The sequence below is a fragment of the Acomys minous genome (genome assembly GCF_964271855.1).
Source record: "Acomys minous genome assembly, chromosome: 16".
Classification (NCBI taxonomy): Eukaryota; Metazoa; Chordata; class Mammalia; order Rodentia; family Muridae; genus Acomys; species Acomys minous.
This window is the reverse complement of record NC_140498.1, coordinates 87,510,415-87,532,897: the sequence shown is the minus strand read 5'-3', so window position 1 is coordinate 87,532,897 and position 22,483 is coordinate 87,510,415. Positions and strand designations below refer to the sequence as shown.

The 22,483-nt window shown below is 51.7% G+C and overlaps 1 protein-coding gene across 8 annotated transcripts in view; it reads left to right on the top strand.

Moving 5' to 3' along the window:
- HECTD4 (HECT domain E3 ubiquitin protein ligase 4) overlaps positions 1 to 18,780 on the top strand; it is a 162,058-nt gene extending 143,278 nt beyond the window's left edge. For 6 of the 8 annotated variants that reach the window (XM_084762073.1, XM_084762068.1, XM_084762072.1 and 3 more), the window contains exons 63-76: positions 1,031 to 1,254; positions 1,346 to 1,497; positions 3,606 to 3,712; positions 4,289 to 4,412; positions 6,121 to 6,311; positions 7,414 to 7,560; positions 8,268 to 8,387; positions 8,893 to 9,048; positions 10,812 to 10,915; positions 11,095 to 11,316; positions 13,539 to 13,702; positions 14,165 to 14,360; positions 14,498 to 14,720; positions 16,660 to 18,780. In XM_084762073.1, coding sequence (XP_084618199.1) covers positions 1,031 to 1,254; positions 1,346 to 1,497; positions 3,606 to 3,712; positions 4,289 to 4,412; positions 6,121 to 6,311; positions 7,414 to 7,560; positions 8,268 to 8,387; positions 8,893 to 9,048; positions 10,812 to 10,915; positions 11,095 to 11,316; positions 13,539 to 13,702; positions 14,165 to 14,360; positions 14,498 to 14,720; positions 16,660 to 16,796 — 2,267 coding nt within the window. In that variant the 3' untranslated portion in view covers positions 16,797 to 18,780. The remainder of the gene's footprint in view (positions 1 to 1,030; positions 1,255 to 1,345; positions 1,498 to 3,605; positions 3,713 to 4,288; positions 4,413 to 6,120; positions 6,312 to 7,413; positions 7,561 to 8,267; positions 8,388 to 8,892; positions 9,049 to 10,811; positions 10,916 to 11,094; positions 11,317 to 13,538; positions 13,703 to 14,164; positions 14,361 to 14,497; positions 14,721 to 16,659) is intronic. The other 2 variants (XM_084762070.1, XM_084762067.1) reach the window with 1 other exon arrangement.
- Positions 18,781 to 22,483: the final 3,703 nt, after the last annotated feature.

The following is a 22,483-nucleotide window of genomic DNA, read 5'->3' as shown; positions in this document are numbered from 1 at the left end:
TTTTGGCCAGGCGCACACACACACACACACACACACACACACACACACACACACACACACACACACGTCTCTTACAGTTTAGGCTTCAAACTCACCATGTAGCCAACATTGATGTTTAATTCCTCGTCCTCATACTCAACTTCCCAAGTGGTGAGATTACAGGCGTATGGCATCATGCCTGGCCGTGGAGACCCCGCTTTTCTCCCTGGCAGCTTCACCCTCTCTCTGACAGCACAGCGACTCATTTCCTGCTCTGCCATGCTGCAAGCCCCAACTGCCTGTGTGGTCTTTTTCTTCTTTGGGTTGTCTAGTACATTGGTGCTGTTTAATATAAGCTGGGGCTGGGGAAGTGGCTCAGCTAGATGGTGCTTGTTGCTCTTGCAGAGGACCTAGGTTTGGTTCTCAGCACCTACATGGCCCCCACAACCGTCCGCAACTCCAGGCACAGGGGATATAGCAGTGCCTTCTCTTACCTCCTCTGACACCAGGCGTTTCTGTGATGCACAGAACAATCGTGCACATAAATAAACCTGAAAATAGAATCAGGCTGAGTGTGATGGTGCACACCTTTGAAAAATAAATGATAAACAGCTGACTTAAGTCTAGAGCGAGCAAGGAGGCCTATGGCTCCAAGCAGCTGGAGAGAGAGGACAGCAGAGGCCTAGAGCACATGCTCAGAGGGTGACACCTAACTGTTAGCAAGGCTGCTCATGTGACTAAGGCGAGTGCCTAAGGATGAGGACCCAGTTAACTACTTTCACCTAATGTGCATCATCTACCTACAGATGGTGCGCGCGCATGCGCGCGCGCGCACACACACACACACACACACACACACACTAATTAATTAACTTTCTAAATGTGTAGTTGCTATCCAGGCAAGAGGATCAGAAATTCAAGACCAGCTTCAGCTACATGAGACCTTGTCTCTGAAAACAAAATGTACGGTTGCTAGAAAAGATGCCTGCGGGGTGTGTCCTGGCATAGTATGTTCCTGAGAATTATTTGGCCTTGTCCTATTTTGTAACAGGTGAGAAACTGGTGCCTGGGGCCAGAGAGGTCCTGACAGAAATATTTAAAAGCTGTGCCCACTCAGAGCAGACGCTGAGCCTGACACCAGCAAAACCCATCAGGGTCTCTGACATCTATCTTAGCAAAGAGCAGATCAACTCCCAGACCCCGGGCAACCTCCTACACCTCTTCTTCACCAACGTCCGGCCTCCAAAGAAGGTGCTGGAGGACCAGCTCACACAGGTACCTCACTGTCCACAGTCTCTGTGCTGAGCCATGGGCTCCTCTTCTGGGCTGGCCTGAGAATCTCCCTGTGTACTTCTGTGCTGCACAGATCCTGAGGAAATACGGCGTGCCCAAGCCCAAGCTGGATAAGAGCAAGTACAGCAAAGCTGGGAAGGAGCAGCACCCGGTAAAGGTGGTGAGCACCAAGCGGCCAGTCACCAAGCCACCTGCCAAGGACAAAGCTGTGCTCAGCAGCCTCAGGTGTGCGCCCATGGAGCTCAAGAAGAGGGTGGCCAAGAGAGTGGGGCACCCCTCGGGCAGCCAGGCATGCCAGCTGTCTTCTGCTCTGCGGCTGAGGTCGCTCCATTCCCTTCAGTCCTCAGCCTCATCCACTGCAAGCTAACATTTCACCTTGCCTGGGCATGTGGGCTGGCACTGAGAAGACAGCAAAAGTGTACATATTCAAATAAGTCATACTTTCTCTGTACGCATAAAGCAGTCATTTTAGAAAGCTTTCCTAATGCATGTGGGGAAAGCTGAGGTGGGCTGGGGGTGTAGCTCAGCAGCAGGGTATATACTCTGCATGTGCAGGACCTCAGGTCCTTTGAGCTGTATACATGTGTCATTTCATAACAGGCACAAAATGCAGAAAGATCACCAGCTGAAGGCCTAGCCGGCCAGAGAGTGAGTTCCTAAGTTGACCGTCTCAAAGCAAAAAGTCAAGAGGACTGGAACTAGCCAGACATGACAGCACACACCTCTAATCCTAGCACTCAGAGGACTGGGGCAATTGGATCTCTATGAGTTTGTGGCCAGTCTGTTCTATATAGTTCTATATAGCCACCCCCAGGCCTCCCTCCGATGGATGGATGGATGGATGGATGGATGGATGGATGGATGGGGCTCAGTGGGAGAGCATTTGCTAAATATGCATGAAGTTCTGTGGGTACTGGGCACAGTGTGAGCATCCTCCTATTTCTGGTTTAACACTGGTCTTGGCTCAGGACAAAAATAACCTCTCCATCTTGATTTTTTGTTTTCCTTTTTCTTTTCTGAGACAAGGTTTCTCTGTGTAGCTTTGTAGACTAGACTGGCCTTCAACTCACAGAAATCCACACCTGCCTCTGCCTCTGTCTCCCTGAGTGCTGGGATTAAAGGCGTGCATCACCACACCTGGCTTTAACCACCCCATCTTTAAAAGAAATGTTTACAAAGATTTATCTGTTACACCAGGCAGTGGTGGCACACACCTTTAATCCCAGCACTCAGGAGGCAGAGGCAGGTGAATCCCTGTGAGTTCGAGGCCAGCCTGGTCTACAGAGTGAGTCCAGGACAGCCAAGGCTACACAGAGAAACCCTGTCTCCAGGGAAAAAAAACAAAAACAAAAAACCCCCACAAGATGTATTTGCTACTTATGTGTAGGTGTGTATGCTCTGGCTGAGTGTATCTATGTACACCACATGCTTACAGGTGCCTGAGGGGGGCCTGGCATTGGCTGTGAGCTACCTTGTGAGTGCTGGGGGTCAGATCTGGGCCTTTGCAAGAACAGGAAGCACTCTTAACTGCCAAGCCACCGCTCTGCCTCCTACTTTGTTTCTTATTGGTAGCTATATAATATTCCACATTTGAGTTTTCCTATATGTTGAGCATAATTTTCTTGGGACAGAGTCTCAAGGCTGGTGAGGGCAGGGTTGTACACTTGGGAGTGGAGACAGACTCAAGAGTCCAAGGTTACTATAGTGTGTTCCAACCTAGACTATGTGAGACTGTGTTTCAGTTTCAGAAAACACAAACACAGGGTCTTACTATAAAACTCCAGCTAGACCCAACCTAGAGAGCCTCCTGCCTCATGTCAGGAAGCACAGGCATTTGCTGTCATGCCTAGCCTTAGTTTACAGCTAAGATCCTCACCATTTTGATAGCCCTTGCACTGTGTGTCTAAAGGAATTGTGTGAGTGACTAGGGAAATCCTACACCCTCTCATTAACTGGCTGTGTGCAAATGGCTTGCACGTGGTGTGGTCCATGTGCTGCTGGGCACCGCTGCCCTGTGGAGCATTGAGATGCGAGTGCAGCTCAGAGCCTGAGTGTGTGACTCAACCCAGGTTTACTTGATCTTGTGGAGCTAATCTTGCTCCTGCCTACTTTACCAAGCAGTGCCACTCTGAGTGTGTAGGAAAGGTCTGGAAAGAGTCTCTGAGTTCTCCCATCTTAAAGCATCGGTCTGTCTTTGTAATGTACTCTCAACAAAGCCTTACACTGAGCCCTGGGGGACCCCTGTGCCAGAGTTGGGGTGTGTGAGGTTGTGTGTTCCCTGCTGGGAGGCAGTGTGGGCACGCCCCTCCTAACTGCAGAGCTCTGGTCTGTAGCAGGACTGCGCTAAGTGAGAAGAAGCCTACTGTGAAGCCAAAGTCACCTGAGAAGAGCAAACCAGATGAGAAGGATCCAGAAAAGTCACCCACCAAAAAGCAAGAAGGTACCTTAGTAGCTGCGAGCCTGCTTCCATCCCAAGGGCAGCAGCCACTCAGGACAGACCCCTCACGGGATGGCCCAGCTCCTCTGAGTCTTAGCTGAGTCAGGGCAGTGGAGACTGTGGCAACTATTGCTGCCTGCCAACTTTGATGGCCGTCAGCGTAAGGGGGGCAAAAATAAGATGAAGAATGGATAGTTAAAGCTGAAAAGGAAAGACTTGGGAATCTGCTTGGGGTTCCTAGAAGGCACTTGCCTGAACCCATGAACCAATGAGGGGCTGTAAGACATGAGCCTCCTGATGTCTGAAGCAGAGATGGAGGGAGCTGCTTACTGCTGTATGAATTCTTCTGTAGGCCTTGTGCTGCTGAGACTCAGAGAAATGAGGAAGCCTGGGCGGGAGACTGAGCGAGGCAGGACTGGGGACAGCAAGGTAGCACCAGAGAGCTAGGTAGAGCAGGCCATGGACAGGAGGCCACAAAGAAAGTCACAGGAAGGATTACAGTGTGTGAGCTTCCCACCCCTGACTGACTGTCCGTGCCCCTCCTTCCCACCCTTGACTGTGCACATGGTGTGCCATCAGTTCCTGAGGAAAAGTACCTGACTCTAGAGGGATTTCACAAATTCGTCATTGACCGAGCCAAGCAAGATATCCGAAGTGTCTGGAGGGCAATCTTATCCTGTGGTTTTGATCTTCATTTTGAGAGGTAAGACACTGTCCTTCCTCTAGGTTGAGCCCTGGATAGAACCAGGTGGTGGTGGCACATGCCTTTAATCTGAGCACTTGGGAGGCAGATCTACACAGAGAAACCATGTCTCAAAAAACAAAACAAAACAAAAGAAAAAGAAAGGAAGAAAGAACTGGTTTTAGCAGGTAGTTATCTTAGCTACAGTCCTGCTGGGGGATTAAAAGCATGTTTCACTACTGACCAGCTCTTTTTTTTATTAAAAGGATGTAAGGCCTGTTGTGTTGGGGCCAACTTGCATGATTTTCATTTACCTTTAATTACTCCTGTAATTAATATAATTACCTCTCTAAATACTATCACATTGCATTTGGGACACATGATTTGGTCCAAACCAGGATACTTACTCTAAAGTCTTCCTCAGATTTCCTCTGGCCTCCATTGCTTCTCATCTCAGAAAGGGCCCAGTAAGGCAGGGCTCAGCAGCTTTCCGGGGCCCACACCTGTCTACAGATGAACCCAAGCAGGAAGTCATCACTCTAAATTACACACAGATTCCCTCAGCCTTGTCCATGGTCGGACATGCGTAGCCACAAAGGAGGGGCTGTCCAATCCAGACTTTGTGAGACCCCATGCTCACAGAGTGCTTCTCCTGGGTGCCGCTTATTCAGTGCACTCTGACCATGTAGCCAGCTGTGGGAAACCCAGCCCATCCTTTGTGGTCCTGGGGGACTGTTTGCACCCCACCCTGACTTAAGAATCTGCTTGTTTACTGTAGATGTTAATTAGGTTAGAGGACTTTTTGGACTACGAGCTGTGATCCTGAGTCAGAGGGAATTAACAGGGCCATCGATGGAATCTGTGGTGTCTGTTCTTGTATGTGACAGTGGAAGGATTCTTCCCCCCTCACCACAGGCTTGTCTAAGGGCAGCTCAAGTGGGGCTAGCAAGAACTCTCCCGTGTGAAGAGAGCAACGCTGCACTCTCCTGTCCCCTCCCAAGATGCTTTGGTCAGCCTAGCACATGACTTCTGGCTGCTGAGGAGCCCAGCCGACAGCTCTGAGTTTGTGGGAGAGACATGTACACACGGCCCACATACCTGGATCTGCCCAGGGAAGCAGCTTGTGATGCTCAGGAACCATCTCTCCCCATGTGGCTTAGAAGGTGGTTTCTTCAGCCCTGTTGGAGACGTTGCCAACAGTCTGGGTTTCTCGGTTTTTCACATCCTTGATGTTATAGGATTCCATTGCAGTCCTTCTCTTGGCTGCCCAGAGTTCCATGGTAAAGGACAGCAGTTTAGGGAGCTGTCTCCAGGGAGGGGCATGTAGGTTGCACCTAGTACTACTGCATTAATACAGTCTTGCGGTAAGGCCCTTGTGGGCACCCCTTGGTCTGTCTGTCCTAAGAGCTGTGCAGGTAAATGCTGGAATGTGGTTGCTGGCTGAGGGGAATCGTGTTGGTACCGGCAGGAGCTGACCAGTACACATGGGTGAGGTGGGCACCATGCCCCATGCTTCCCAGGAACCAAGCTCAGATGTGCGTGTGCTTTTACCCCAGGTCACCCAAGGACCCCATTCCCCTGCCTAACAAGAGGAAAGCACTTGTGCGTGTGGGTTTCCAGACTCCCCATAAGGCTCCTCCGTGCCCATGTGCATGATCGCTTGTACTGTGAAAGAGGTTTCCCTCACCCCCCCCCAAATCCCTGAAAGACACCCCCTGTGTTGCCCCAGGTGTGCCTGCATCGATGTCCGACATGCACAGAAAGCCTCCAGGAAGTGGACCCTGGAGATGGATGTGGCTCTAGTGCAGTACATCAACCGGCTGTGTCGCCATCTTGCTATCACACCAGCACGGCTCCACCCTCATGAAGTGTACCTTGACCCAGCTGATGCCACCGACCCCAGGATGGCCTGTCTCTCAAGTATGTGGCCTCTAGGGGTACTCCATGCTTCAGAAATACTTAGGGCTCCCTATGTGCATCAACTGCAAGGGCTAGCACACTGGCCAAATTAGTCTCTTTGTTTAATGCTCATGAAAACAAAGCCCAGGTAGGGGAATGAGCTCAGAGTGGACAGCCGTACCTTCCCTCATGGCCACTGAGGTCAGGCTGCTGTGAGGTGAGAGGTCAGATCTCTGCTGACCTGCTCTCAGGGGGGGGGGCAGTATATTTTTCTTAAAAGCAAGGAATGAAGAGCAGCAAAGCACTAGGGAGTCCATTATTCCACACAAGCATCACATGGTAGAGCCATGGCAGGGCTGTGCACAGGCGCCACAGGGCCGCTGCCTCACCTGGCAGCAAGGTGACAAAGATGGGCAGGTTGTCTGTGATACAAGTCTCTCACAAGGGAAGGGACACAGCTACAAGGGGTAACTAGCTGAAAGGCAGTGTGCTAGTGGCACAGCTCCCAGGGGCCATTTTCTTGCACTGCTGAAGGCAGATGGGTGATTAGCATCCCGACTCTGAGCTGCTTTTGACACTTCTTATCATCTGTAAATACTTCAAAGTTTAAAAACCTTGTAGGAAGCCGGGCATGGTGGCACACGCCTTTAATCCCAGCACTCCAGAGGCAGAGGCTGGTGGATCTTTATGAGTTCAAGGCCAGCCTGGTCTACAAGGCAAGTCCAGGACAGCCATGGCTACACAGAGAAACCCTGTCTCAAAACAAACAAAGAAACCAATACCCAAGGGCCAAGTATGTAACTCAGGAGTGAGTGATTGCCTGGTATGCATAAGGCCCTGGGTTCTGTCTCCACAAAGTTACTAAAACCATATGCAGCCCTGGCGTGGCCCAGGGAAGACACAGGAAGGGGCTTGGATTCCCAGGGCCTCACCCTTTGTGTCTGCTTGGCACTGGTTTGTGTTCTTTGGGAGCCCCTCACTCAGTATCTCCAGGCTCCCAGGGATAAATGTCCACTGAGGGGAACCCCTGACACCACCCTAGTTGTCCCCCTTAGGAGCAGACACTTATTGAGTTTGCCACTCTGGCTTGGCCGACCTTCAGCTGACCATCTTCTCCCTGCAGATGTGCCCATCGAGAGCTTGCGCCTGCGCTTTGCACTGCTCCAGTCTCTCAACACCACACTGGAGACCTTCTTCCTGCCCCTGGTGGAGCTGCGTCAGACACCCATGTACACGCACAGCATTGCTGCCCTGCTGAAGGAAGCCAAAGGTCAGTTGTGGGGCTGCTGTCAGAGCTGGCGAGCAGGAAGGCCCACTCTTTACTGCTGGCGGGCAGGCCTTCTGCCAAGCACCAGGAGCCCCAAGAGAAGCTAATCCAAAGTAGGCTGAGCTCTGAAAAAGAGAAAAACTGTAACAGTTCAAAGCTTTCAGAAATAAGGTTGGTGCCATCTGCCCAAGGTGCCCTTAGGAACCAGTTAGTTCAAGGCTGTCTGTCCAATCCTTTGTACTCAGCGTGTCATAAGGATGGGTAGGCAGACACAGGTGGATTCAGGGAGTTCACTGTCTTAAGGGATAAAGGCAAACAGTGTCATGAAAACACCAGCATCCTCCTTTGGCTGTTCTGTATGTATCACACTCAAACAGGAATGTGCATGCGCGTGCACATACACACACACACACACACACACACACACACACACACACGCACACACCCCCAAAAAATAGGATGAGCAATGATAGAAAAAGATACCTGCTGGTGACTTCTGCCCTCCCCATAGGCACACGTGTTCCTGTGCACACATGGCCACACACATAAATAGATGGCACTTTACATATTGTCTTTATCTCCCACGTACAGCCTGACTAGAAGATATTCCAAAGGGTTGGGAGATAAACACAGCTACCCAGTGGTTATGGGGGTGACTGGAGTGAGGAAAAGCAACTCCACCTCCACCTCCCTCCCATATTCCTCTTCAGGGCTGATCTTCTATGACACAAAGGTGACTGTGATGAATCGGGTGCTAAATGCCACTGTGCAGAGGACAGCTGACCATGCAGCACCTGAGATCACCTTGGACCCACTGGAAATTGTGGGAGGTACGGCTGGCTGCCGCCTGAGCTCTGAAGACTGCAGTGCTTAGACAAGCTGGCCCTGAAACCCCAAGGGAAAGGCCCAGAGAACGGTGGGGCAGTTCCAACCGTGGCTCATCTGGCTGCGCTGGCTGTGCACTAGGCTCCTGGTGTAGCCCTCCAGCTCCAGGACAGACAGGCAGAGGGGCTCAGCTCACCGGGCCCCACCCCAACCCCTCATGCCTTTCCTCTCTGACTATAGAGGGCTGCAGAAGCTGTCCTAACTGCTAGCAAGCCCCAATCTTATAGTTAAGGACGGGGTTGTTATGTGGGGCAGAAAGAGACATGAAAATTTCGAGAGAGGAGCCAGGTGTGAATTTTGAGGAAAGCCTCTGGGAGCCTCTAGGTTAGCTGCCAGAGCACCGCACAGGCACAGGCAGAGAGCTCTGCTCACAGCTGGCCTGGCTCGGGTGTGTTCTGCTGAACAGGCAGGGCATGGCCACCATAGCTTATGGTCCCTTCTCACTTCCAGGGGAAATCCGAGCTTCTGAAAATTCCTACTTTTGCCAGGCTGCCCGGCAGCTGGCCTCCGTGCCATCCTCTCAGCTCTGCGTCAAGCTGGCTAGTGGCGGTGACCCCACATATGCCTTCAACATCCGCTTCACTGGGGAGGAGGTTCATGGCACCAGTGAGTGGCTCTTGGGCTGGGTGCAGATGCACAGACTCCCATTGGCAGGGAGGGATGGGACAGAATGACACCCTGCTGGCAAGAAGAAATGCCACAGCCGGGTCTGGTGGTACAGTCCTGTCATCCCAGTCACTTGGAGGACTGAGGCAGTTTAGGGGAATAAAGTTAACTTCAAGTCCAACCCAGGCAATTCAGTGAAACCTTGTCTTCAATGTAAAAAACAGGGAGGGCGGGGAGTGGAGAGGGCTCAGGGTATAAAGAGCGGGGTGTGGGGGGGCTGGGGTGCAGACAGGGACGCACAGGGCTGGAGGCATGAAGTGCTGCGGTGGAGAGGAATCGGGGTGTAGAAGCTGGAGGAGCAGAGGGGTGGGATGGAGAGGAGTGGGGCTAGAGCCATGGGGTACACACACTGGAGGGCGGGGTGCAGAGGACTGGGCGCGGAGCTCAGCTGTAGAGCACTTTTGTGAGGTCTTAGGCTCCATCCTCAATACAAGGGGAAGAAAGTAAATGTCTTCGCCTCACTGTCCTGGGCTACAGAAGTCAGGCTAGCCTCCATTGACTTGTCCCCCAGGCATATGGGAACTGGTGCCTGCACTAGTGTGGGGGACCTTGACTGGTTTCTCCAGTTCTGGGAACCGTACCCCTCTTAGCACACTAGTCCCCCTCTTACTTGTGACATTGAACAGCCACCCATACACCTTTCACAGCGAGAGGCACAGCTGAGCAGTTGCTGGAGCCCAAAACTTGAGCTGCCCATGAGACATAGACATTGGGGTCCTTCCGTTAATGTGGCGCCCGGCGTCATGACACTCAGAGGCAATGGAGAACAGCTGAAATGTCCCTTGGCCCTGCCAATCATGCTGGGTCCCAGCCATTCAGGAAATTTTTCCTGTTGTAAGTCGGTGAAGAAACCCCTCTACCACCCCCCCCCCCATTTCCCTCTGTCCTGCTCCATGGGCACACAAGCAGTCAGGGAGCACTGTAGACAGACCCCTGCTTCTGTGGGCTGCTGCATCCCCAAGTGCCAGGTGCAGGCTGCAAGCCTTGCTGCAGCACCTGCCTCTTACCTTTGCACTGATGGGAGCTGGGACAGCAGGAAGCTCAGCAGCCTCTACAGTCAGCCAGGCAGCTGCTACTCCACACTGAGGCCCTGCAGGCTACAGGCTCCAGCCTCTCAGGCTTTGACAATTGCCCCAGGCTGGGCTTCCCCAAGGCCCACTTCCAGCCTACAGTGTCCTGAGTTGCTGTAGCCTCCTGACCCGTGGGCGCCAGCAGGAGCATCCTGAGTGGGAAGGACAATAGGAGTCCCAGCTGTTTCTGCAGTGCTGCCACTCTGGCCGTCCTCATATGTATTCACTGAGGCACAGCCAGTTCTGAGAGATGGTGGGAGGCAGCACTGGCCAAAAGCGACCCCGTCAGTTGGGGATGCTGACCGGGTTGAGCCAAGCCTGGGACTGGCACTGGTCTCACTTGCTTCTCGGGCTTCAGGTTCCATTTCTCCCCCCACCCCACCCCACCCCCCATCCCACATGACAGGAGACAGCTAAGCCTGGGCACAGGTAGCTTTGTGGAGAGCTGGAGTCAGCAGTTCAGCAGACCCAACCCCAGGCCTCCATGTTCAAACAGGCAAGCATCTTTCCACACATCTCAAGAGTTGGCAAATGAGCTGACCTTGTGGTCCCAGCAGATGGGGGTATAGAGGCAGTGCTATCCAGCTAACTCTTAAGTCCATGCTGAGACCTGACAGTCTGTGTGCTCTGCAGGTGGCTCCTTCCGTCACTTCCTGTGGCAGGTGTGTAAGGAGCTGCAGAGTTCCTCACTCTCACTGCTCCTGCTCTGCCCCAGCTCTGCTGTCAACAAGAACAAGGTGAGGCAGGGGCTGGACTCAGTGTCCCTGTGGTCCTGCCCCTCTCCACACACCTTCCTGGCCCAGGTGGGACAGCTTTGCTGCCCAGCTGACCAAGCACGGGAATTGGGTGTGCCCTCTCCGCAGCTTCCCTCCAGCCTGGGCACATGCTCAGAGCTAGCCTGACCTCGCTCTTGCAGGGCAAGTACATCCTGACACCAAGCCCCATCACCTACGGGGAGGAGCAGCTGCTGCACTTCCTGGGCCAGCTGCTGGGGATCGCCATTCGTGCGGACGTGCCTCTCCCACTGGACCTGCTGCCCTCCTTCTGGAAGACGCTGGTTGGCGAGCCCCTTGACCCCGACCAGGACCTGCAGGAAGCAGACATCCTCACCTACAACTACGTCAAGAAGTTTGAGAGTGTGAGTGAAGGCACATTGTTTGAGGGCAACAGAGCCCCATGGTCATGTGGGTTAGCACTCCATAAGGACCAGTCTTCCAGGGAGCGGGCCTGGGACCCTCCACAGAAGGCTTGTCTCAGGGGCAGAGCCTCTGGCATCCCAGGCTGCTGCCACCCTATGGGGCCCATTTACCATGTCTGTAACCAAGGATACAACTCAATGGAATGTTCCAGGCAGCTGAAAGATGAGGTGTGTGTCTCTATGTATGCATGCACACATATACCAGGTTGGGTTTCAATGTTGAACTCTTTTGAGGACTTCAGAAAGGGAGCAAGAGGTGAGCATGGGGCCCATCCAGATGCAGGCATGTGTGGAGATGGCATTCTTGCCTCTGCTTTGCCCTCTCAGAACAACACAAGCAAGGCAACTCTTAAAAAACAAAGCATTTAATTGGGGCTTGCAGTTTCAGAGGCTTTGTCCATTATCATCATAGTGGGACTCAGACAGGCACAGTGCTGGAGCAGCAGCTGAGAGTTACAGCCTGATCCCAAAGCAGAGAAGGGAGACCCTGGGCCTGACAGGGGCTTTTGAAACCTCAAAGCCTGCCCCCAGTGACACACTTCCTCCAACAAAGCCACACCTCCTAATCCTTCTCAAATAGTGTCACTCCCTGCAGACTAAGTATTCAAATACATGAGCCTGTGGGGGCCGTTCTTATTCAAACCAGCACACTGTGGCTACCTGGCAGGGGCAAGCAACAGGGGACAAGCTAGGCAGGAGCACAGAGAAATACTAGTACATCTCATAAGGAAATACTCACTCAGGCCTCTGAGATGGCATAGTAGGTAAAGGCCCTTATCACCAAACTGATCATCTGCACTTGATCTCCTGAACCCAGGTGGCAGAGAGAGAACCAGCGCTCACAGCTTGGTGGTTGCTCTGTTGGTGCTACTCACTGCTGAGGATAGCCCACTGTCACTGCCTTGAGCTGTAGGCTGGCTCTCTTGGCTCAGATCTTGTCATGTCCCTTATAGTCTGGTATGTACATCTTCATAACAGAGAATTAAGTCCGAACTCTTCTGGTAGCAAGTGCCAGAAAGCCCAGCTCCAACCAAGCAAGTCCACTTTCAGAAGTCATGGATGCCAGGCGGTGGTGCACACCTTTAATCCCAGCATTTGGGATGTAGAGGCAGGTGGATCTCTGAACTCAGAGCAAGTTCCTGGACAGCTAAGGCTACACAGAAAAACCTGGTTTCAGGGGAAGGGTCATAGATGTACTAGCTAGCAAGATGGCCTTAGAAGGTAAAGATGCTTGCCACCAAGTCCCCCACACCCACACATATACAATACATAATCTAAGTTTAAAATTATTAAAAATGATGGAAAGGGGCTGGGGAGATGGCTCATGGGTTAAGAACATTGGCTGTTCTTCCTGAGGCCCTGGGTTTGATTCCCAGCCCCACATGGCACCTCACAACCATATGTAGCTTCAGTCTCAAGGAATCCAATGGCTTCTTCTGGCCTACACACTCTTCTGTGCACTGCATACATGTGATGCACAGACACAAGTGCAGGCAACACGCACACATAAACAGTCAGTCTCTGAAGTGCACCCCAATGGAGGTGGAGGCATAAGATTCAAGCGTTCAAGATTATTTCCAGCATCATAGGGAATTGAGGGCCACAGTGAGATCATGGCTCAAACCAACAAACCAAACCAGACCAAAAAGTCAGTCTCAGGCCAGGTGTCCAGAGCAGGTCTTTAATCCTGGTTACCTGCAGCAAGAGGATAGTGGGTTCAAGGTCTGTCAGGCCTACACATCACATAAGGCAACTTAGCAAGACCTTGCCTCAAACTGTTAAAGAATGGTGGCAGCTGGGTGTGGTGGCGCACGCCTTTAGTCCCAGCACTCAAGGAGACAGAGGCAGGCAGATCTGTGAGTTCAAGGCCAGCCTGGTCTACAGAGCGAGTCCAGGACAGCCAGGGCTACACAGAGAGACCCTGTCTTGAAAAGCAACAACAATAAAAAAGAATGGTGGCAGCAAGAATATCTTCAGATTTACAAGGAAGAGGGCTACGGCCTCTAGACAGCCTAGACTTCAGGTCCCATGAGCCTGCCTACCATGCTGCAGGCACAGCTTCAACTGTGGGCGACTCTGTCGAGGCCCCTGAGCACGTCAGTATCCACCAGGGACCTTGGCAGCAGAGCAGCAGATAGCCTCACCCTGCCTGTGCCCCACAGATCAACGACGAGAGCGAGCTGGAGGCCTTGTGTGCCGAGATCGCCTCCCAGCACCTGGCCACGGAGAGCCCTGAAGGGCCGAAGCCCTGCTGCCGATTCACCTACCTGACCATGACTGGCGAGGAGGTGGAGCTGTGCAGCCGTGGTCGGCACATGCCTGTGGCGTGAGTGTGTGATATGGAGGGGATGGAGCGGGCTAGGGAAAGGGGTATGTTCCCAGAGGAGGGCGGAGGATAGGAGGCAAGAAGATGATCTTTAGCCAAAGGCTTCCCTCTAGGCAGTGGTTCTCAACATGTGGGTCCTGACCTCTTTGGGGTTGAATGACCCTTTCACATGGGGTCGCCTAAAACTGTCAGAAAACACAGATATTTACATTACAATTTGGTGGTAGCAGAATTATAGTTATGAAGTAGCAATAAAAATAATTTTATAGTTGGGGGTCCCACAATGTGGGGAACTGTATCAAATAGTCACAGCATTAGGAGGTTAAGAGCCACTGACTTCAGGCAACAGCTGAGGGGAGGGGAAGCTGTGAAGCCAGGGCTTGTCTGCCTGGGTGGATATGGCCTTCGAGCCCAAGAGCTGTGCCATCACTCTCCCCTCACTGGTGGTCCTCGACCCAGCAGTTGGGAGAACAAGGATATCTACGCGGCAGCCATCCGGAGCCTGCGGCTGCGTGAGCTCCAGAACATGGAGTGTGTGACTGCTGTGCGTGCCGGCCTGGGCTCCATCATCCCCCTGCAGTTGCTCACCACCCTCAGCCCGCTGGAGATGGAACTGCGTACCTGTGGTCTCCCGTACATCAACCTGGAGTTCCTGAAGGTAGGCAGTTCCTTCAGGCCTGGCTCAGCACTCTGCCCTCACCACAACTGCCCTGTGTTCTGGTCCACATGCAGCCCCGCTCCCACCCTACCTGGGCCTGGGCCAGGCCAGCTCACACCTGCGCCTCTCTTCCCCAGGCCCACACCATGTACCAGGTGGGGCTGATGGAGACAGACCAGCATATCGAGCTTTTCTGGGGGGCTCTGGAGATGTTCACGCAGGAGGAACTGTGCAAGTTCATCAAGTTTGCCTGCAACCAGGAGCGCATCCCTTTCACCTGCCCTTGCAAGGATGGGGGCCCTGACACAGCCCATGTGCCACCATACCCCATGAAGATTGCCCCTCCAGATGGCACAGCAGGTACTGAACTTCCCAGCTCCTGCTCCAGGTAGGACCAACCCTTAGGTCCTTGTTGAGATCAGTGACCGAGACCCCACACACCAGGACTCAAGTGTGAATGGGGAGGCGTGGTGAGCACTGTGGCCATCCAGCCCTGAAGCTGCGATCATCCAGCATTTTAAAGGTAGCCCAAGAGCCACAGCTTGTAAATTGCTTACCCTTTTATTATTTTATTTCTAGTTCTGCAGTGCTAGAGATTAAATCCAGGGACTCCTGGGCTGGAGAGATGGCTTAGTGGTTAAGAGCACTGGCTGCACCAGGCACAGTAGTACACGCCTGTAATCCCAGCACTTGGGAGGCAGAGGCAGGTGGATCACTGTGCGTTCAAGGCCAGCCTGGTCTACAAAGTGAGTCTAGGATGGCCAAGGCTACACAGAGAGACCCTGTCTCCAAAAACAAACAAACATAAAGAGCAGTGGCGTTCTTCTAGAGGTCCTGAGTTCAATTCCTAACAACCACATGGTGGTTCACAGCCATCTCTAATGTGATCTGATGCCCTCTTCTGGCCTGCAGGTGTACATGCAGATAGAACACTCATTCATAAAAATAAATATTAAAAAAAAAAAAAATACAGGGACTCCAATGAGCTAGGGAGGCTAAATACCTTCAAGACATACCCCTAGTTTCTTTTTTTAAAAGATATATTTATTTATTGCATGAGTGCTTTATCTGCAGAAGAGGGTATCAGATTACATTATAGATGGTTGTGAGCCACCATGTAGTTGCTGGGAATGAACTCAGAACCTCTGGAAGAGCAGGCAGCGCTCTTAACCTCTGAGCCATCTCTCCAGCCCCATACCCATAGTTTCTAATCTTTCAAATGCATAAAGATAATTTGTGCACTCGGGAGGCAGAGGCAGGCAGAACGCTGTGAGTTCGAGGCCAGCCTGGTCCTCAAAGTGAGTCCAGGACAGCCAAGGCTACACAGTGAAACCTTGTTTCAAGGGCTGGGGCAGGGGAAAAAAAGATAATTTGTTCTTTGGGTTTTTGACAGCATCATAGGTATCATAGGCTAGCCTCAAACTCACTATGTAGTTGAGGATGACTTTGAATTTCTGACCCTCGTGCCTCTACCTTCCAAGTGCTGGGATTATAGGTGTGTTTCACCATGCCCAGTTAAAAGGATAGCTTTGTCTCCCTATTGGGGAATCAAACCCTAGTGTGACAGGTGTATTGAGGACAGTAGGAGTTTAGCCCACGGAACCCACATTTGAAAGGAAGGAAGGAAAACAGATAGGCTAGCCTGGGACCAGCAAGATGACTCAAGCCTGACTTGAATTCTATCCCTGGGACTGATGGGGTGGAGAGAGAGCTGACTCCTGCAAGTTGTCCCCTGACTGCACACCTGTGGAACACTACAGACACACACATACATACACTTTTTTTTTTGTTTGTTTTTTGTTCTTTTTGAAACAGAGTTTCTCTGTGTAACCCTGGCTGTCCTGGAATTCATTCTGTAGACCAGGCTGGCCTCGAACTCACAGAGACCCACCTGTCTCTGCCTCCTGAGTGCTGCTGGGATTAAAGGCATGTACCACTGCTGCTACCATCACCACTACCACTACCCTGTCCCTGTTTTTTGTTTGTTTGATAGTTTTAAAAGCCAGGCATGGTGGAATACTTAAGATCCCAGCACTGGCGAGGCAGAGACAGGTTTACTGTAGCCAATCCAGCCTGCTTGACCAGCTCCAAAGTGAGGGGATAAACTGCTCCTTCTGTCCTTTTAAACTGCAGAACATACAGGCACACATGAACAGAAACCTGCACAGACAGTGCACACACACACACGCCGTCCCTCTATCTATCTATCAGATATACAGGTGGGTGCCCAAGAGGCCAGACTGGAGGCACAAGCCAGCCAGTCTCCAGCCCTCCAAAGTGGATGTTGTATCTTCTGTAGGTTCCCCTGACTCACGCTACATCCGCGTGGAGACCTGCATGTTCATGATCAAGCTCCCCCAGTACTCCTCCCTGGAGATCATGCTGGAGAAGCTGCGCTGTGCCATTCACTACCGAGAAGATCCTCTGAGTGGCTGATGGGAGTGAGTCGAAGGATTAAGGTTGTCACCAAGGCACCATTCTGCCAGCTTGGGAAGCTTGCCAGTGCAGGCACATCCCTCTGGGGCCCCGACTGAGGAGCTGGCCACATTTGCTTTTCTGAACTTTCGTCCGTGTCCCAGGGCCACCTGGAAGACACCTTTTGTATGTGTACGTTTTGTGAGGGTCCGTTCCTTTGCTGCCTGTTTGTGGTACATTTGTAGGATAGTTTAGTTCCTAGACAGTTCGTGTCTAATTTGATCTTCCTGGACACCGTCCTTGATGGCTACCAGAGTCTGCTGCCACAAGGTTCCAGCTGTTTCCTCATCATAGAACCACCAGTGGAAAGCTGGGGGTGAGAGACCTCAGCCACACAAAGTGTCCTGTTCTGGCTACAGTGTCTCCACAGATGTGTATGCCTAGTCCTGCCCTGAGCTGGCATCTCTCCCAGAGGCAGCTTCTGCAGGTCTGCAGGTCTCCCTCCTCCCATCTTGAAATGGTTGAGCCAGTGCTCAAACATTCAAGGACACGGGGCGCTTGAGTTAACCTTCCTGCTTTTCTGTGCGTTCCTGGCCTTCTTTTTTTTTTTTTTTTTTTTTTTTTTTTTTACTTTTAAAGGAAATTCCAGAGGCCCTTTGTCTCTTCCATCCAGGCAGCCCTATCTGCCACCTGTCTCTTCTGGGCCCTGGGCAGAGTCTCCCCTGAGGACACCTCAGGAGTAGACACCAGGGGCTACTCCAGGCCTTAGTTCCCAGACAGGTTGGGTCTGTCCTGGAGGCTGAAGCTGAAAAGACCATGGAGCTAGAGGGTTAGTGCTGAACGAGCCTTTTCTACAACTGACTGCACAGGAAAGCACATGACTCAAGCCTACCCGACTCTGTGCTCAGATGGCCCTTCCTCACCACAGTGCTGTAAGCAGCCCAGGAAAGGGTCACAACCCGCCTCTAAAGACTGTCTGAGGTGCTCTGCCCAACCAGGGCTGCATCAGTGACCCAGACGGAGACTGCAGGGCATTCGTCTGTGCCCCAGCTGGCCTGCCCAACACCCTTCATGCCCCACGTGTGTGTGCCAGGGCTGAGCTGCCTGCAGGCTCACCCACTATCCTAGTGCATTTGTGCCCCAACTAAGTCTTTGTCCAATGGTACTTCATTCAAGAACAGCACATGCCAACAGTTGGACACTGTCATTTGGGCCTTGCCAGTTGTCACAGCAGTGCTGTCGCTGTTGTATAATACTGTGCACACAGAAGTCCTGAGGAGGGTGAGGAGGGTGTGCTCCTCTCTCCACAGCACCTGGCCTGCTTGGAAGGTGTGCAAGCTTCAGGGCTGGCATGCCAGCATCCATCTCCTCCCTGTTATGCTTAGGAAATGCATTGAGGACCGTTACAGAAAAGACCCCCACTCAACCCCACCAGAGGAAGTGATACACCCCAGCTCAGTGTGAGGGCCACGGCAGTCACTGAGCTGCAGCACTCACCTGGAAGTGAGGGCCCGAGCAGGCCCTGCTCCCACAGAAGATAGTGGCCGCTGCTTGAGACCGCCCAGCGACCTCAAGGATCCTGACTCCATTCTACAGAAGGAAGGAGCCTTTGAATTTACTAATGTGGGTTTTCATTCCTGTACCTTCAAATCTTTGGTTCCCTCCAATCCTCTTCCCATGAGTGGACTTGGGATTCTGTCAGCTACCTCCCCAGGAGGGTTCTGGAAGCTTCTGTTGGCCCATTCCTTGGTTAGATGATGCTGTGAGATCAGATCTCTGCTGCTGACTCAGCTGCTTCTCCCAGAGAGCGAGCACACTGAGGTCCAGACAGACCCAGCCTTGGCCCTGAACAATGTGTGCTGTAAAGTTACTTGATGTATATTTATTATAATTATTTATGATTGCATTAACAGACTTCCCATTCAGTCTGATGCTATTTACACTCTGCTGTGTAAAGGAAGCTCACTACAGGAAAAAGTCACACCAATAAATAACCTTCATCTAACTGATTGACCCTAAGAGTGTGTGATCCTCTCCTCTTGCCAAGCAAGCTCACAGCCTGGCACTGCTAGATGGCTCTGATGCTTATGTGTCACAAGAGGCTAGGAATTAACATCTGTACTTAGCAGGGTCTCTCTGCACGCCATTAGCCTTTGAACTGCTTTCCTCCTGTTCCATGAAACCCCTCAGTCTGCTTTCCACACAGAAGGGTAGAGCCACGGTCAGAGCTCAGCCTGGCCCTGCATGTGCTGCCCACTCTGCCCTGACAGGCAGTCTGGGTTCTGGAGCCAACTGTTACCTTGGATGAGCTTGGCCGTTCCTAAACAGTCCTCCTGGGGTGGCAGTGCATCTAGACCTGTTTCCACAGCAACCACCCACCCCAAAGAGCCTCTGTTGTCTCAGGGATCCCATCTCCATTCTGACCTGCTTGTCCCTTCCTACTGCTCCATGGCCATCCTCACCCAGGCTCCTAAATGCATCTTCATCACAGGGACAGAAAGGACCATGTGGGTGCCAAGCAGCTCTCCTTCCTTATCCTGTCATGGAAACAGCACAAGCCACCACTCAACTCACTGCTTTGCTCATACCTGTGGCACAGCAAGGACTTCCTTCTCCACAGAACCAGGCCCCTCACTCTGTGCTGCAGCCGTCCTCGGCAGGGGAGCATTGCTGGGAAGGAGGGCAGCACTCCATGGGCAGGGCTGGGGCAGTATGACCCTATTCGGGGGCTTCGCACAATGCACGCATGGCAGCTCTACTGGGTGGAAAACCAGTAGAAAGGGATGTGTGTTCACCCATTTGAGAGACTACACAGACCATAGCCCCAACCCAGCCTACAAGGTGAGGTCTGCAAGAGCAGAATGAAGCAACCGACCTGCAACATCTCAGACATCCCTGGGTGTGCACAGATCTGCAGGGATGCTGCACTGTGAGTCTCTAATGAGAACCTCAAGACAAGGGGACCAGGGGCACAGATCTGTTCGAAACTATGAAAAATCTGTGTGGTGGTTCCTTTTAATTTACAATTTCTGAAATAACTAGCTGAAGGACATATGCATAGGAATCAAGCTGTTTCCTGTTCACATTTTAAAAGGAACATAGCTAAGAATAGTGGTGCATGCCTTTAATCTGAGCATCAGAGGCAGGTGGCAGAAGCAGGTGGATGTCTATGAGTTTGAGGCCAGCCTGGTGTATGCAGAGACTGTCTCAAGAAACAAGCTGGGAGCTGGGCTGAGGTAACTATAAAGGAAGGGACTGGAGGGCCTGTGAACCAGGAGAAAACAATGGAATTTCAAGCCCATGGGGTCTGGGGGATTTTCTCTCAACTGACCTAGAGGAAGGACCTGCAAGACAAGCTTCTGGGGTGTCTGAGGAAAGTGCCAGCTGATTGCCATAGTGAAGGCTATTAGGAGCTGCCTTAGCACTTTGTGTCCATCCTGACATGAGTGAGAAAGTCTACAGTGGAAACGGACAACAAAGACAAGATATCCACAACCCAGTAAAAGTATTCATTCCATTAAATCAGAAAAAATAAGTGAGATGACAGAAGAGAGGCTTTGAGGATTAGCATCAAACAGCTTAAGATGAAAAAGAAGTCACAGTCTGGAGGACAGAAAGACAAAGGGACATTTTTAAGTTGTTGGGATAAGTACAGCAGTAGTCAGGAAGCCTCTGAAGAGGTAAGTGGACACTTATCACCAGCAGGGGGCGCTCTTTAGATGGATGCGGCACACGACACAGGGTGGCCTTCCAATCCTAGGAAGAGTCCAAAGCTTAAGAGAAAATCATCCTTGTGTCAGACTTTAACCTAGAAAGTGAAAGATGTCTTCTTACCCTAGCCAAGACAGGCTGTAAGAGCCAGGTTCACCCAGCACACAAAACAACTTTAATCCCAGTACTCAGGAGGCAAAGGCAGGCAGATCGCTGTGAGTTCGAGGCCAGCCTGGTCTAGAGAGGGAGTCCAGGACAGCCAAGGCCAAACTGAGAAAAGTTGTCTCAAAAAAACCCAACTGGGACGGCCATGTATGTGGCACTAGTTCATGACAAAGAGCTCAGATGGGGCTAGGCATGGTGGTGCACTGAGAAGGAAAAGGGAAAGCTCAAGGCTAGCCTGTGCTACATGAGACTCGGTCTCTCACACCACCACCCCCAGAAGGCAAGGACTGCCAGAAGTTCAAGGCCAGTCTGATCTATGTAGTGAATGCTAGGCCAGCTAGGACTACACAGTGAGACATGACTCAGCCCATACAAAATGTGTGCATTTTATGTATGAAAAAGTCATAATGAAACCATCTCCTCCAACTACTATACACTAATTTTTTAAAAAGTCTAAACAAGGGCATATAGTACCTGCAACTCAGAGAAGTCAGAGGGAATTGCAGACACTGAGGCACACATGACAGTTTGAACAAGTGTCAAAGGAATGCCTTAGAACTGTGGCTGTAAACACCAGAATGGCTGAGAAATTAAAAAGTGCAGACTGTAGAGACTTCAGGGAGACCTTAACTTCTAGCTACACTTAGTTGCATGCGTTTTTTGTTTTTTTTTTAGTTTTTCCAGATAGGGTTTCTCTGTTACACAGAGCCTTGGCTGTCCTGGATTCACTTTGTAGACCAGGCTGGCCTCAAACTCACACAGAAATCCATCTGCCTCTGCCTCCTGAGTGCTGAGATTACAGGTGTGCACCACCCCGCCCCCAGCTGTTTTTTTTTAAAGTGTCTCCATAGCTATTCAGGACAGCAAATTACTAACAAGCCATAAGCCAATTCGCTGTCATTTTACCATGTCCAATCCACAGTGTCCTGGGGTGAGAGTTCTGCTTTCTGGCAGGCCTGTGCTCCATCCCCACCAGGGACAAGCCTAAGTTGCTGTGGACCCTTCCTGCCACCTGTCTGAAATGCCAAGAGAATGTCAGTGACAGCAGGAGCCATGCTCTCTGGGTCCTGAGGAAGACTTTTCTGAGCTAGTCACCCTTAGTGAGCCTGGTGTCTGAGGTATGAGTGAGTGACACACATGACCTACAGTGTGTCTCATTTGGGGACAGAATAATTCTTCTCAATGTCTTGGCTCTGCTAAGAATTAGCAGCACGGCCACTTGATGGAAGGCAGTTCTCCCATCCTCCCAGACTTTAGTAGGAGTGGTTGTCCTTCAAAGGTTTGTCTCCCTTTTGGGCTCCTTAGGGGATTCAGGATTGCATGTGTTTTGCCTTGAGACATATCCTGAGCAGTCTATCTTTCTCAGCCACAGTAGCTGGCCCAGGGCTGAGGCTACTGAGAACCCTCCAGTTTCTCTTCTGTCTGAGAAACCTCCCTAGGCCCCAAGTCTAGGTGCAGTGAACCTGAGTTTCCTTCAAAGGGCAAAGTTTGGAGGAAACTAGCAGCAATTATGATGAGGGCAGGCAGGAGAGTCAAGAGCTAGAGGCCAGCCTGGTCTACATGGGATGTCTTAGGAAGGAAAAAGAGGGGTTGGGGATTTAGCTGAGTGGTAGAGCGCTTACCTAGCAAGCACAAAGCCCTGGGTTCAATCCTCAGCTCTGGTGGGGGGGGGGGGTTTAAAAAAAAAAAAAGGAAGGAAAAAGAACATGACCCCTTGAATTCTGAGCACTCTGAGAAAGAACCCATGCTGGAGCATCTGACGAAGAGCCCGGTCCTCTGTACCTGCAGTCTAGAAGCTGAAGCAGGGAGATTGCAAGTTCAAAGCCAGACGA